At 38.7% G+C, this 12,252-nt stretch overlaps 1 protein-coding gene across 1 annotated transcript in view; it reads right to left on the bottom strand.

Moving 5' to 3' along the window:
• iqch (IQ motif containing H) overlaps positions 1–12,252 on the bottom strand; it is a 185,690-nt gene that overhangs the window by 139,205 nt on the left and 34,233 nt on the right. The window contains exons 6-7 of the mRNA XM_043677174.2: positions 4,604–4,724; positions 4,125–4,262 (exon numbers count right to left, since the gene is read on the bottom strand). Of these exons, the coding sequence (XP_043533109.2) occupies positions 4,125–4,262; positions 4,604–4,724 (259 nt within the window). The remainder of the gene's footprint in view (positions 1–4,124; positions 4,263–4,603; positions 4,725–12,252) is intronic.

The following is a 12,252-nucleotide window of genomic DNA, read 5'->3' as shown; positions in this document are numbered from 1 at the left end:
TGCAGTACCGTTGGCAATGACCTTCTCGTCTTCACTGGCAACAGGGGTGGTACCAGGGGACTGGAGAGTAGCGAATGTTGTGCCCCTGTTCAAAAAAGGGAATAGGGATAACCCCGGGAATTACAGGCCTGTTAGTCTTACTTCTGTGGTAGGCAAAGTAATGGAAAGGGTACTGAGGGATAGGATTTATGAGTATCTGGAAAGACACTGCTTGATTAGGGACAGCCAGCACGGATTTGTGAAGGGTAGGTCTTGCCTTACAAGTCTTATTGAATTCTTCGAGGAGGTGACCAAGCATGTGGATGAGGGTAGAGCAGTGGATGTAGTATACATGGATTTTAGTAAGGCATTTGTTAAGGTTCCCCATGGTAGGCTTATGCGGAAAGTCAGGAGGCATGGGATAGAGGGAAATTTGGCCAATTGGATAGAAAACTGGCTAACCGGTCGAAGGCAGAGAGTGGTGGTAGATGGTAAATATTCAGCCTGGAGCCCAGTTACAAGTGGAGTTCCGCAGGGATCAGTTCTGGGTCCTCTGCTGTTTGTAATTTTTATTAATGACTTAGATGAGGGAGTCGAAGGGTGGGTCAGTAAATTTGCAGATGATACGAAGATAGGTGGAGTTGTGGACAGTGAGGAGGGCTGTTGTCGGCTGCAGAGGGACTTAGATATGATGCAGAGCTGGGCTGAGGAGTGGCAGATGGAGTTCAACCCTGCCAAGTGTGAGGTTGTCCATTTTGGAAGAACAAATAAGAATGCGGAATACAGGGTTAACGGTAGGGTTCTTAGTGAGGTGGAGGAACAGAGGGATCTTGGGGTCTATGTACATAGATCTTTGAAGGTTGCCACTCAGGTGGATAGAGTTTGTAAGAAGGCCTATGGAGTATTATCGTTCATTAGCAGAGGGATTGAATTCAAGAGTCGTGAAGTGATGTTGCAGCTGTACAGGACTTTGGTTAGGCCACAGTTGGAGTACTGTGTGCAGTTCTGGTCGCCTCACTTTAGGAAAGATGTGGAAGCTTTGGAGAGGGTGCAGAGAAGATTTACCAGGATGTTGCCTGGAATGGAGAGGAAGTCGTACGAGGATAGGTTGAGAGTTCTCGGCCTTTTCTCGTTGGAACGGCGAAGGATGAGGGGTGACTTGATAGAGGTTTATAAGATGATCAGAGGAATAGATAGAGTAGACAGTCAGAAACATTTTCCCCGGGTACAACAGAGTGTTACAAGGGGACATAAATTTAAGGTGAAGGGTGGAAGGTATAGGGGAGATGTCAGGGGTGGGTTCTTTACCCAGAGAGTGGTGGGGGCATGGAATGCGCTGCCCGTGGGAGTGGTAGAGTCGGAATCATTGGCGACCTTTAAGCGGCATTTGGATAGGTACATGGATGGGTACTTAATCTAGGTTAGAAGTTCGGCACAACATCGTGGGCCAAGGGCCTGTTCTGTGCTGTATTGTTCTATGTTCTATGTTCTATCAGAAAATTCTGGAAAACCTCAGCAGGCCTGGCAGCATCTCTGGAAAGGAGAAAGTGAGGACTGCAGATGCTATAGATCAGAGCTGATAATGTGTTGCTGGAAAAGCGCAGCAGATCAGGCAGCATCCAAGGAGCAGGAGAATCGACGTTTCTGAAGAAGGGCTCATGCCCGAAACGTCGATTCTCCTGCTCCTTGGATGCTGCCTGACCTGCTGCGCTTTTCCAGCAACACATTATCAGCATCTGTGGAGAGAAAGCTTTGGATCCAGTGATCGATCTTCAGTTCACCCCATCTTCTGCATATATACTAACCACTTTCCAGCATTTGCAGTTTTTTGTTTTATTTATATGCATACATTTGTCTTTTTCAGATAGGCAGGATGTGACAAGTGGGGTCCTAGCAGGGGTCTATGCTGTGCTCTTAACTGTTTGCAATTTATATCAATGACTTAGATAAGGGGAGTGAAGGCATGCTGGCTAAATGATTATAGCTATAGGTTGGACAGTATGTTTGAAGAGGACACAAGGATACAGATAGTTTGAATGAGTTGGCAAAAATCTACTAGATGGAGTACATTGTGGAAAAATGTGAAGTCGTTCACTTTGGCAGAAGAATGAATTTGCAGAGTATTACTCAAATGAAAAATTACTTCAGAATTCTGTGATAAAGAAGGATCTAGATGTTCTAGTGCATGAGTCACAAAATGTTAGTATTTGGGTACAGCAAACAATTAAGGTTAACTGAATGCTGTCTTTTATTACAAGAGGAACATAAAAGCAAGGATGTTAAGCTTCATAGAGATCATTGGTTACACCACAGTTCAAATTCTGTGTTTAGCTTTGATCTCCTTAGCTGAGGAAGATACATTTGGTTGGGTCAAAGGAGGATTATTAGATGGATATCTGGAGTGAGCAGATTGTCTTACAAGGAAAGTTTGGATAAACTGGGCTTGTTTTCACTAGTTTAGAAAAGAGAGGGGTGCTTGATTGAAGCGGATCATGTCTTTAATAGTCTTGACAAGATGGATGTGGACACAGTATTTCTCTTGTGGCTAAATCTGAAATCAGGGCCACGGTTTAATGGTTAGGGGGTTGTCCTTATATGACAGAAATGAGGGGAAATATTTTCTCCAAGGGTTGTGCACTTCAGAATTCTTTGCCTCAGAAGGTGGTGGAAGTGAAGCCATTGAATATTTTTAATGTGGAGGCAGATAGATTCTTATTACAAAGGGAATGGAAGCATATCAGGAGTAGATGCAAATGTGGAATGCAAAACACAGACAGCTCAGCCATGTTCTTATTTAATGGCAGAGCAGCTTTGGGAAGCCAAATGCCTTAATTTTGCTCCTAATTTGTACAAATATTGTATGTATATTTGTATCATATATAGCACGCTAGTATCTGGTTGCTTGCAAAGGTGAAAAAACATTCCAAAATGACAAACATTCCATTCCCCAGCATTTGACTTCCACTTTGAAAACAGAATTGATTATAACATGTCAGTCTGGATCAGTGAAATGACTACTTGTCTCTGTAAAAATGTACTGAGTTCACATTTTAGAACTGGAGAACATAATTTAGGCTGACACTTTGGTGCCTTAGTGATTGGTCTTCTTTTTCATTAAGGAAACCATCTTTAGAATGAGGCATTTAAACCGTCTATCCACCTATTAGTTTGATGTAAAAGCTCCCGAGATACTATTTTAAAAAAAAAAGGGATTTTTGCAAATGATATGGCCAACCTTTTATCTTTCAACTCACACTGGCATGACACTGTTTGTGGGACCTACTGCATTGGCTACAGTGTTTTCCACAAAGAGCAATGATAACACTTCAAAAACTTAATACATAGGATATGAAGAGCTTGAGGACCACGAGGATGTAAGGGGAGTTAAATAAATTATTCCTTTCCAAATGGAATAAAGCAACAAATATTTTGTTACCATTAAAATTACATGACTTTTCAGATTATAATAACCAGAATCTTTCTTTCCCTTTGAAAATTTGTTTGAGGGGAACGTGTAAACATTCCCAATCCATTCCACAATACACAGTATTGAGAGCTCACATTGCCTCCAGCCACTCTGAAACCAATGCTCAAAGGAATACAGTCCACCATTAAACTGGTCTTCTTTTTTTAACCTCTCTCCCCAATTAATTTTTAATGTATAGTCTATAAAGAATAGATATGCAGACCAATGGAATAATGATTAATACCCTACCTGCGATACTGACTGTAATGTATCCATGACTTTCGTTCTTATGAGCCAGGTCACTTGTAGGACATGAATCATATCCCATAATTTTGCATAATGTATCTTTGATTCATATACTGCTACAGGAATTGAATCATGCGAATTGCATAGTGAAAAGTGTATCTACTTCTGTAATCTTGTTATTCTTAATTTGCCACCTGACTGTACTTTAGATCTCAATACACTTTCTCCTTTAGAGTAGTTTTTTTTTTTCACTTCTCTTTTCCTAAAGGTGCTGAATATTGAACGGTATAGTTCTAAAGGTATTGGTTTCCTTCCAAGTACATTAGTCATGGAGTTATTCTTGGAACATGAGCTCAGGCAGTGAGTGGTGGCAGGTCATTCAACCAAGGAGGGATTATTAACCAAAAAATATAGTCTCAAGCACTATCTTTACCAAATATTTCAGGAGATGGTTTCCTATGCTTCTCTTGAATATCATGAATCTTTGCTGCTCTGTTTTGGACAAAAGGTGGATCAACAGTCAGCTCAGATGCTGGAGGAATTAAACCTCGTTCAATCAAACTCAGAATACCTATGGAAGAAGCAAAAATATCATTAGCAGTAACTGTGAGTAATGTAAAATAATTATTTCATGAAGCACAGGATATGACCCCTTTAGAAAGTAGGGGTAAGCTGCAGACAATGTTGCAGTGTGTGCAGCAGTCTTGCTTCAACTTGTTTTGAGACTTCTCGCAGAACATAGAGAAGTTCTGTTCAAAACAATATCCCAAACCATTAAAACCACACATTTCACACAGAAAAGCTCATCAAGTTTGTGTAGTTAAGACTAACATAATAGGAAAAGTCCTAAAATTGGTTGATGCCTAACTTTATTGCACATAACATTGTGTGATGTAGTCTAGTATTACTGACCTTTTCTTGCATCTTTTTCAGATACAAATGGAGGAAGGAGTGATGGATTTTCACGGTGGGAAACAGGCAAAATGGCAAGTGTACCCACTGTAGAACCTTTAATAAGTTTTTGAGGAGGTATCTGTTGGAGAGAAACGCTATGAATTAATGTTATTTTCATTTTGAGAGGTTGTGGTTATAAACTTCTTGTTGTGAATTTCATGCACATTCACTTGCAGCGAACATCAGTATGGCCCACCAGGTGACCAAACCTCCATGGTTCATTGCTGACACCTGAACTTAAACTGTGCTGGTATTCATTTATAATAAATTACTGCTAATTATAACATCTTTTCTGGTCTCCAGGCTATTTATAAATAAAATATTTTATATATCATCTCCCTTGTTCTTCTCAAGATTACTTTCATTCGATGTAAAGGTGAAATAGATAAAGAGAAATGTTGAGACACTTTGCCCTTTTAGCCCTTTCACATTAAGGACTTCTGTTTAACTCTGGATCAGTCCAGTGCGATAACATCCATTGTCTTCTAAGAATATTTAGGGGCCTTATATTCCATTAAGTTTGGTGAATGATAATTCTGCCTTCCAAAGATGGTCCACTTTTCAACAGTGCTCCAGTGGAGATACATATCTACTCTTGACCTATTCAACTAAGGAGAGATTTTGAAAGACCCAGAATTCAGTGGGTAAGCTTAGCTTCTATTTGCTATTAAGCAAACAAGGAAATCTATATGGAAACAATTATCTCAGTAGAAAGTGGAATGGCCCAAAATATTAACTTTTGGTCCTATCTAGTTTTACTTTTTTTTCCTTTATCATCCTGTTTATTTAGTAAATGCTGATTCAAATTATTCGAGACAAAGTCAAACATTCTCTGCAATTACTGTTTGTATTAAAGTAGAAAGTAGCTGAAGAATTCTGTGCATGTAAAGTGGAAGAGGATGACAGTTCATAGAAAAAATATGTATCTAATTAAACTCTTTCTCGATATAGGCAGCACACTATCCACTCTTTCAAGGACTTTCATCACTGGAAGTATTAAATATTTTAATATTAGTGAATAGTACATTTTCAGAAACATTATTCAGTATCTCATTTAAAAGGTATTACATTGAAGTACAGTGACTCGTAATACGTAGGAAAAATTAGCAATCACAGCAATTCTTTAAGAGGCATGACTGTTGTACATTTTTGCCATGATTTTCTCAGGGACTGTTAAAAATTGAATGCTCATTGAGACATAATAATGCTTCAAAATAGAGGACAGTTTTGTGACATCAATAATGTAGGTCACAAATAAGGATATAACAATCTAAATGAAGAGTTACCATTTCAGTATTAATTTATAAGAAATGTGGTTGTTTTGATGATGTAACAAAAATGTCTGCAAAGTAGTCTTGAGGTAGAACTTTATACAAATTTCATGCATTGCATGAGAATAAAAAATAGCAGAAGTAGCAGAAAGTGAAAAAAGAGAAAAAAAATTGAGGTAAAAGATATGTGCTGGCTGATAGCATTGAAAATGTCAATTCCAGGCAGAAGTCCAGCTTCTACCAGTCAGAAAGTATGGACCCATCTTATTGTAATTCATGGCTGGACCTCTATCTTACCCACAGACAGCTGTAAACCAGCAGCCCATAGCATCCCAATCAGGCACCATGTTACCAAAGAATGCTGAAACACACTGGAACACCATTACTGCATCCATGCAGCACGTTTCTATTGCACCCTGCGTAGCTGAATGACAGACTTGTCTTGTATTCCAGATGACAAGCGCTGGATAAAAACTTAAACAAATGGTGACCTTTAGAAAGATTAATTTGTTTACCAACAAATGTTCTTCTGTCATAAGAGATGGGGGTGACCTTCACTTCCCAAATGCTGGGTTGAAAGTATACTGATTGTAGTCATCTGTTCCTTAGCTCTGCTTTGGCAATTATCTCTGATTTTTGTCATGGTGACATTGTATTAATTTGTATATTTCTTGTAAAGATTTTATTAACGTAACAGGCAATTTTTGAATTACTGCAGTGTAACCAGAATCTACTGAGTTAGACACATGCCAGATCACATGCAAGGAGAACAATCCATAAGTATTGACTACAAGTTTTATTATAAAAAATGAGGAATAAAAACAAATGGAGCCAAGGTACAATTTTGCACAATGGATACTGTTAGATACCATGACAGCAGTCCTATGTAATTTGGAAATGTACTGATAACTGTGCTCAAATGCCGATTTTATATTTAAAAAAGAGCAGCTTTTATCTCTACATTTTAAAAGCACAGGAACGGTTTTTGACTCCAAGTACTTCAATTTACCTTGTAAGTGTTTTCAAGGGAATTAGTATCACATTATTGAATAATGTGCATTATATTTCACAATTCTCAAAGAGATATATTTCCTCAGCAAAGGCTTTACAAGAAAGATGAACCACCCATGACTAAAGAAGTTAAGGATGGTATCAAAATACACAGTTAGAAATCACACAACACCAGGTTATAGTCCAACAGGTTTAATTGGAAGCAGTAGCTTTCAGAGCGTGCTCCGAAAGCTAGTGCTTCCAATTAAACCTGTTGGACTATAACCCGGTGTTATGTGATTTTTAACTTTGCACACCCCAGTCTAACACCAGCATCTCCAAATCATCAAAATACACCATTGTGAAGATTAGTGGTAGACCTGAAAAACATAAGAACAGGAAGCAAGAATATAAGTAGTTGTCCTTGACCCTACTCCATCATCCAATACAATCATAGCTAATCTTGTGCCCCAAATTCAATTTCCTACCTCTGTCCATATCACCATGATTCCAAAAACCCAACAATCTGTGTATCTCAGCCTTCAATATTTTCAATGATGGAGCATCCACTACCTTCTTGGATAGAGGATTATAAAGATTCATAATCCTTTCAATGAAGACTGGGAAAGAGGAAGTGATGACTAAAAACATGGAAGAAAATAGTTTGTGAATACATTAGCAAGAAATATCAAAACAGACAGCAAGAGCTTCTACATGTAGTTATATAAAAAAAGAGTAGTTAAATCAAATGTTAGTCCTCCAAGGATGAGACTGAAGAATTAACAATGGGAAACAAAGAAGTGTCAGTGACTTTAAACAATGATTTTGTGTCTGTCTTTGTGGTACAAAACACTAAAAGCAATCCTTTAATAATAGATGATCAGGAAGCATCAGAGAGGAAGAATTTAAAACAATCCTCATCACTGGATCAAATGTATCAGGCACACTAACTTGACTAAAAACTGACAAGTCCCTTGGACCTGATTGCATGTATTTAAATAACTTAAAATAAATTGCTACAATGACAGTGGACTGGTTGTAAAATTCCCTCGATCCTGTAAATATCCCAGCGAATTGGAAAACTGTAAATGCAATGTTCTATTTACAGAAGGGAGATAGAAAACAGAAACCATAGGCCAGTTGCCTAGGATTGGGTGGCATGGTGGCTCAGTGGTTAGCACTGCCTCCTCACAGTGCCAGGAACCTGGCCTCTGGCCTCACGGGACTGTCTGTGCACAGTTTGCACATTCTCCCCGCGTCTGCGTGAGTTTCCTCCGGGTGCTCTGTTTTCCTCCCATATACCAAAAGATGTGCAGGTCAGGTAAATTGGCCATGCTAAATTGCCCACAGTGTTAGGTGCATTATTAGAGGTAAATGTAGGGAAATGAGTCTAGTGGTTTACTCTTCAGAGGGTCGATGTGGATTTATTGGGCTGAAGGGCCTATATCCACGCTGTAGGGAATCTAATCTGTAGGGAATCTAATCTAATCATGTGTCATAAGTGAATTGTTGGAATCCATTGTTGAGTAGTAATAGCTGGATATTTAGAAACTCATAATACAAATCAAGCAAAGACCTGGTTTCATTGAAAGGTAATTTCTTTTTGCCAAAGTTATTAGAGTTTTTTTGAAGACATACATGCAAGGATGAACCAGTAGGTGCAGGGAATATGGATTTCCAAAAGGCTTTCAGTAAGATGTCACGTAAAAGCAAACCTAAAGATGGGTGTCTCTTGTACAATAGCATTTAATACCTGCTTGAGGGCACCAGGAAGCAGGGAGCCCCGGCCCCGAACAGCCCTGCTTCTGCCGATTCTCAACTTCTGGACAGCAAGCCCCTTCCTGTCACCTTCAACCAGCTGTTAGTTACCTTATTTCATGGATCGCATAATGATCTCATGAAGGTTTCTATTCCCAGTGGTGGATAGCAGTAATTTGATTCCTGAAGAAGGGCATGTGCCCGAAACGTCGAATCTTCTGTTCCCTAGATGCTGCCTGACCTGCTGTGCTGTTCCAGCAATAAAGTTTCAGCTTTGATCTCCAGCGTCTGCAGACCTCACTTTCTCCTGGATAGCAGTAATGGAAAGATGGTAGCCTCTGACAGATTGGTAGATGGGATAGGTATTGCAAGTAAATGTCCCTGTTGAAGCCAGGAGCACCAGTGGCAGCATTGCACTGTCTATTAGGGAGTGATTCCCTTCGGACTCCTAGAGATTGGGTTGGTGGAGGCGCTGCCAGTTCTGATAGCAAAGATATGGTACCCCTGCCACCCTCATTAAGTTCTACCTAAAGAATCTTCAAAGGGTTGTAGGTTGCAAATGGGTAAAAAATTAATTGATCGAGCATCATGTGGAAAACTGTAAGATTGTCCATTTAGTTTTTAGGAAGAATAGAAAGACAAAATATGATTTAAAAGGACAACGATTAAACAGTCCTTTGGTACGCAGGGACCTGTATGTCCTTGTATAAGAATTGCAAAGTTAGCATGCAGGTACAGAAGGCAGTTAGGAATGGAAATGAAATTGTGGTCTTTAATTGTGGGATTGGAACATAAAGGTCCACACCTGGAGTATTGCATACAGTTTGAGCCTCTTTATTCAAGGAAGGACATACTTGCATTAGACAATTCAGTAAAGGTTAATTATTAGGTTAAGCACATTGTGAGGAAAGGTTAATCAAACTGAAGTTTAAAAAAAAGAGGTGATATTCTCAAAACGTGAAATTCCAAGAGTAGATGCTGAGAGTTGTGGGGCATCCAGAATTAGGCAGCATATGAAGAGTCACCCATTAGGACAGACTTGAAGGGGAATTTCTTCTCTTAGAGGGTGATGAATCTTTGTAATTCCATGCCACAGAAAACTGAGTCATTGAATATATTCAAAGCGAAGATAGATATTTGAACCATAGGTTCAACAGATAGGAATATGAAACTGGAATGGACATTTGCTCATACATTACTTTATTGAACGGTAGAAGAAGCATGAAGACATGACCTAATCCTATTTTTTATTATTTATGTTCTTATGTTTATAGACATGTCACTGTCAATGAAGTGTAAAAACTCACAGAAGTGCAACAATTCAGACTTCCAATGTTGACTAAGGCATGTGGCGAAAAATATATGGTTCTTAAATGATCAGTGTGTGATAATCTGCTTTTTTAATTACCTAAATTGTTCTGGTAGCTTGTCCATTTCTTGGAATACAAAACCATCCATTTCAGGGGAGCAATGTTTGTTACAACATCAAATGAGTGGATAGGATATAAACAAAACACAAGCCAAATAGCACAAAAGACAACAGCATCAAGAGAAAAACCATTCACAATCTCACTTTTGTTACGTTTGTTCCACAAAAGTGTTTTTTTTTAAACTGCACATTAGTGCCTGCTCCCAACCAGTCTCTGAGTGCTGCTTTACAATAATCTTTTTCCTAATGTTATGGTTATATTATGCTTGTTTTGTGCACAGCACCACTAGCCAAGCTGTGTGTTATATTATGCATTGGGGAATATTTCCTTCCTTTCTTCAAAAAGTGAATAATCATATTTTTCATGGTGTTTAATAATCAAAATTGTGCATGCCACTGATTTTTACTGTGGCTGACTTTGTGCAACATGAATTTACTAATGGGAAATCAAGAAAAATTGCCAATTATGATACACCTCTAATAAATCCCATTTCATATTTCTCAAGCTACTGTTAAGCGATTTAACTAGTATAAAGATAAAAATGTAGTTAACTCAGCTGTGCATTAATAGCATTCATTTCAAAAAGGAAGCATTCACAAATGGTGACACAAAATGTTTGCAAAATCTAGCTAAATGACCTAAATGTATATTGAGGTCTTGTTGGTTTGTGTATTAGACAAATGAAGCCTGAGAAGCTAGTCCTACAAATATTGGCAAATTGTAACTGAGCTAACTGGGCGGCACGGTGGCACAGTGGTTAGCACTGCTGCCTCACAGCGCCTGAGACCTGGGTTCAATTCCCGCCTCAGGCGACTGACTGTGTGGAGTTTGTACATTCTCCCCGTGTCTGCATGGGTTTCCTCCGGTTTCCTCCCACAATCCAAAGATGTGCAGGTCAGGTGAATTGGCCATACTAAATTGCCCGTAGTGTTAGGTAATGGGTAAATGTAGGGGTATGGGTGGGTTGCGCTTCGGTGGGTCAGTGTGGACTTGTTGGGCCGAAGGGCCAACTAATCTAACTTGTCTACAGCTCCAAAGATTAGAGTGAGATCATGTTGAAGAAGAGCATTCCCATAGCTTAACATTGAGACGAAACACTGACATCAAAGTTATTTTGAATTTAAACCCTTTAGTGCTTAGATGTTAGAAGGGATTTAGTCAGGCTAAAAAAAGTTGCAAATTTGGATATTTTTAGTTTGCAAAAAGGGTCGGTACTTACAAACAAAAAATAAACACATTTAGGAAAATGCTCAGAAAAATCTACAAAGAACTAGAAAAACAATTAGGCAAATGAAAATTACATTTTACTTCACGCAAAATCAAATACATCACACTTCAACTAATTTGAGTAAATTGCTGAAAGAAGATAGATATTTTGTGATGGTTTTCATCTTCCACTCATCAAAACATTGGCAAGGACACCACTTTAAGAGGAAAGCCAATATTTCTACTGCATGACAGCAGACTGCGATTGATTGAAAAATAGATTCTCATCGGTAGACGTATTATCATTGAGAATGCACTCATAAAGCTAATTAACAGCTAATTGCCAGGCTTTGTTTAAATTTTAGACCGGAAAGGTTGATGCTGATCGATCAGTCCAATGCTCTGAGAAATGAACCACTGAATGCAAGTTACTATTTTGTTGAGTTGAAACAGGTGAAGCATATTTACAAGTTCTTTCTGTGTATTAATGTGTATAGCTTCCAATGTATAAAAGTGTGCCATACTGAAAGTCCAACTAATAAACTTAAATTGATTGTCAGTTAATTCTTCACACACTGAGGGTTAGCTAGCAAATGTTGCTCAATTTTCGAATCACATCTAATGTTGGACACTGTGATGTCAGCTTTGCTAGCATGGCCTGGTTGGATATTTTTAGTTCCTTGCTGGTTATGAACAGCCAAAGGAATATGTGCTTGATAAAATCTGCAAGTCCTTGGGATTTTCAGCTTATACACCTGGCATCACACTGGCACTGAAACTCATATAGAACACTACTCCTTTGTATGATAGGCAGAATATCTCTTTGCTTGATGATAACATCCTGTTCATGGCTAACATTACTCATCTTGCTACTGCATAGCAGTAGTTAGTTTAACCTGTTACAAATTTTTGAGAGATTTTTCCAGAATAGTCTAAGTTAGACTAGGTCACC

This window comes from Chiloscyllium plagiosum, unplaced genomic scaffold, assembly GCF_037043375.1.
Source record: "Chiloscyllium plagiosum isolate Xiang-an unplaced genomic scaffold, Cpla_swu_hap1 HiC_scaffold_39, whole genome shotgun sequence".
Classification (NCBI taxonomy): domain Eukaryota; kingdom Metazoa; phylum Chordata; class Chondrichthyes; order Orectolobiformes; family Hemiscylliidae; genus Chiloscyllium; species Chiloscyllium plagiosum.
Note: the sequence above shows the minus strand (reverse complement) of the source record. Positions and strands in the feature narration are given on the sequence as shown.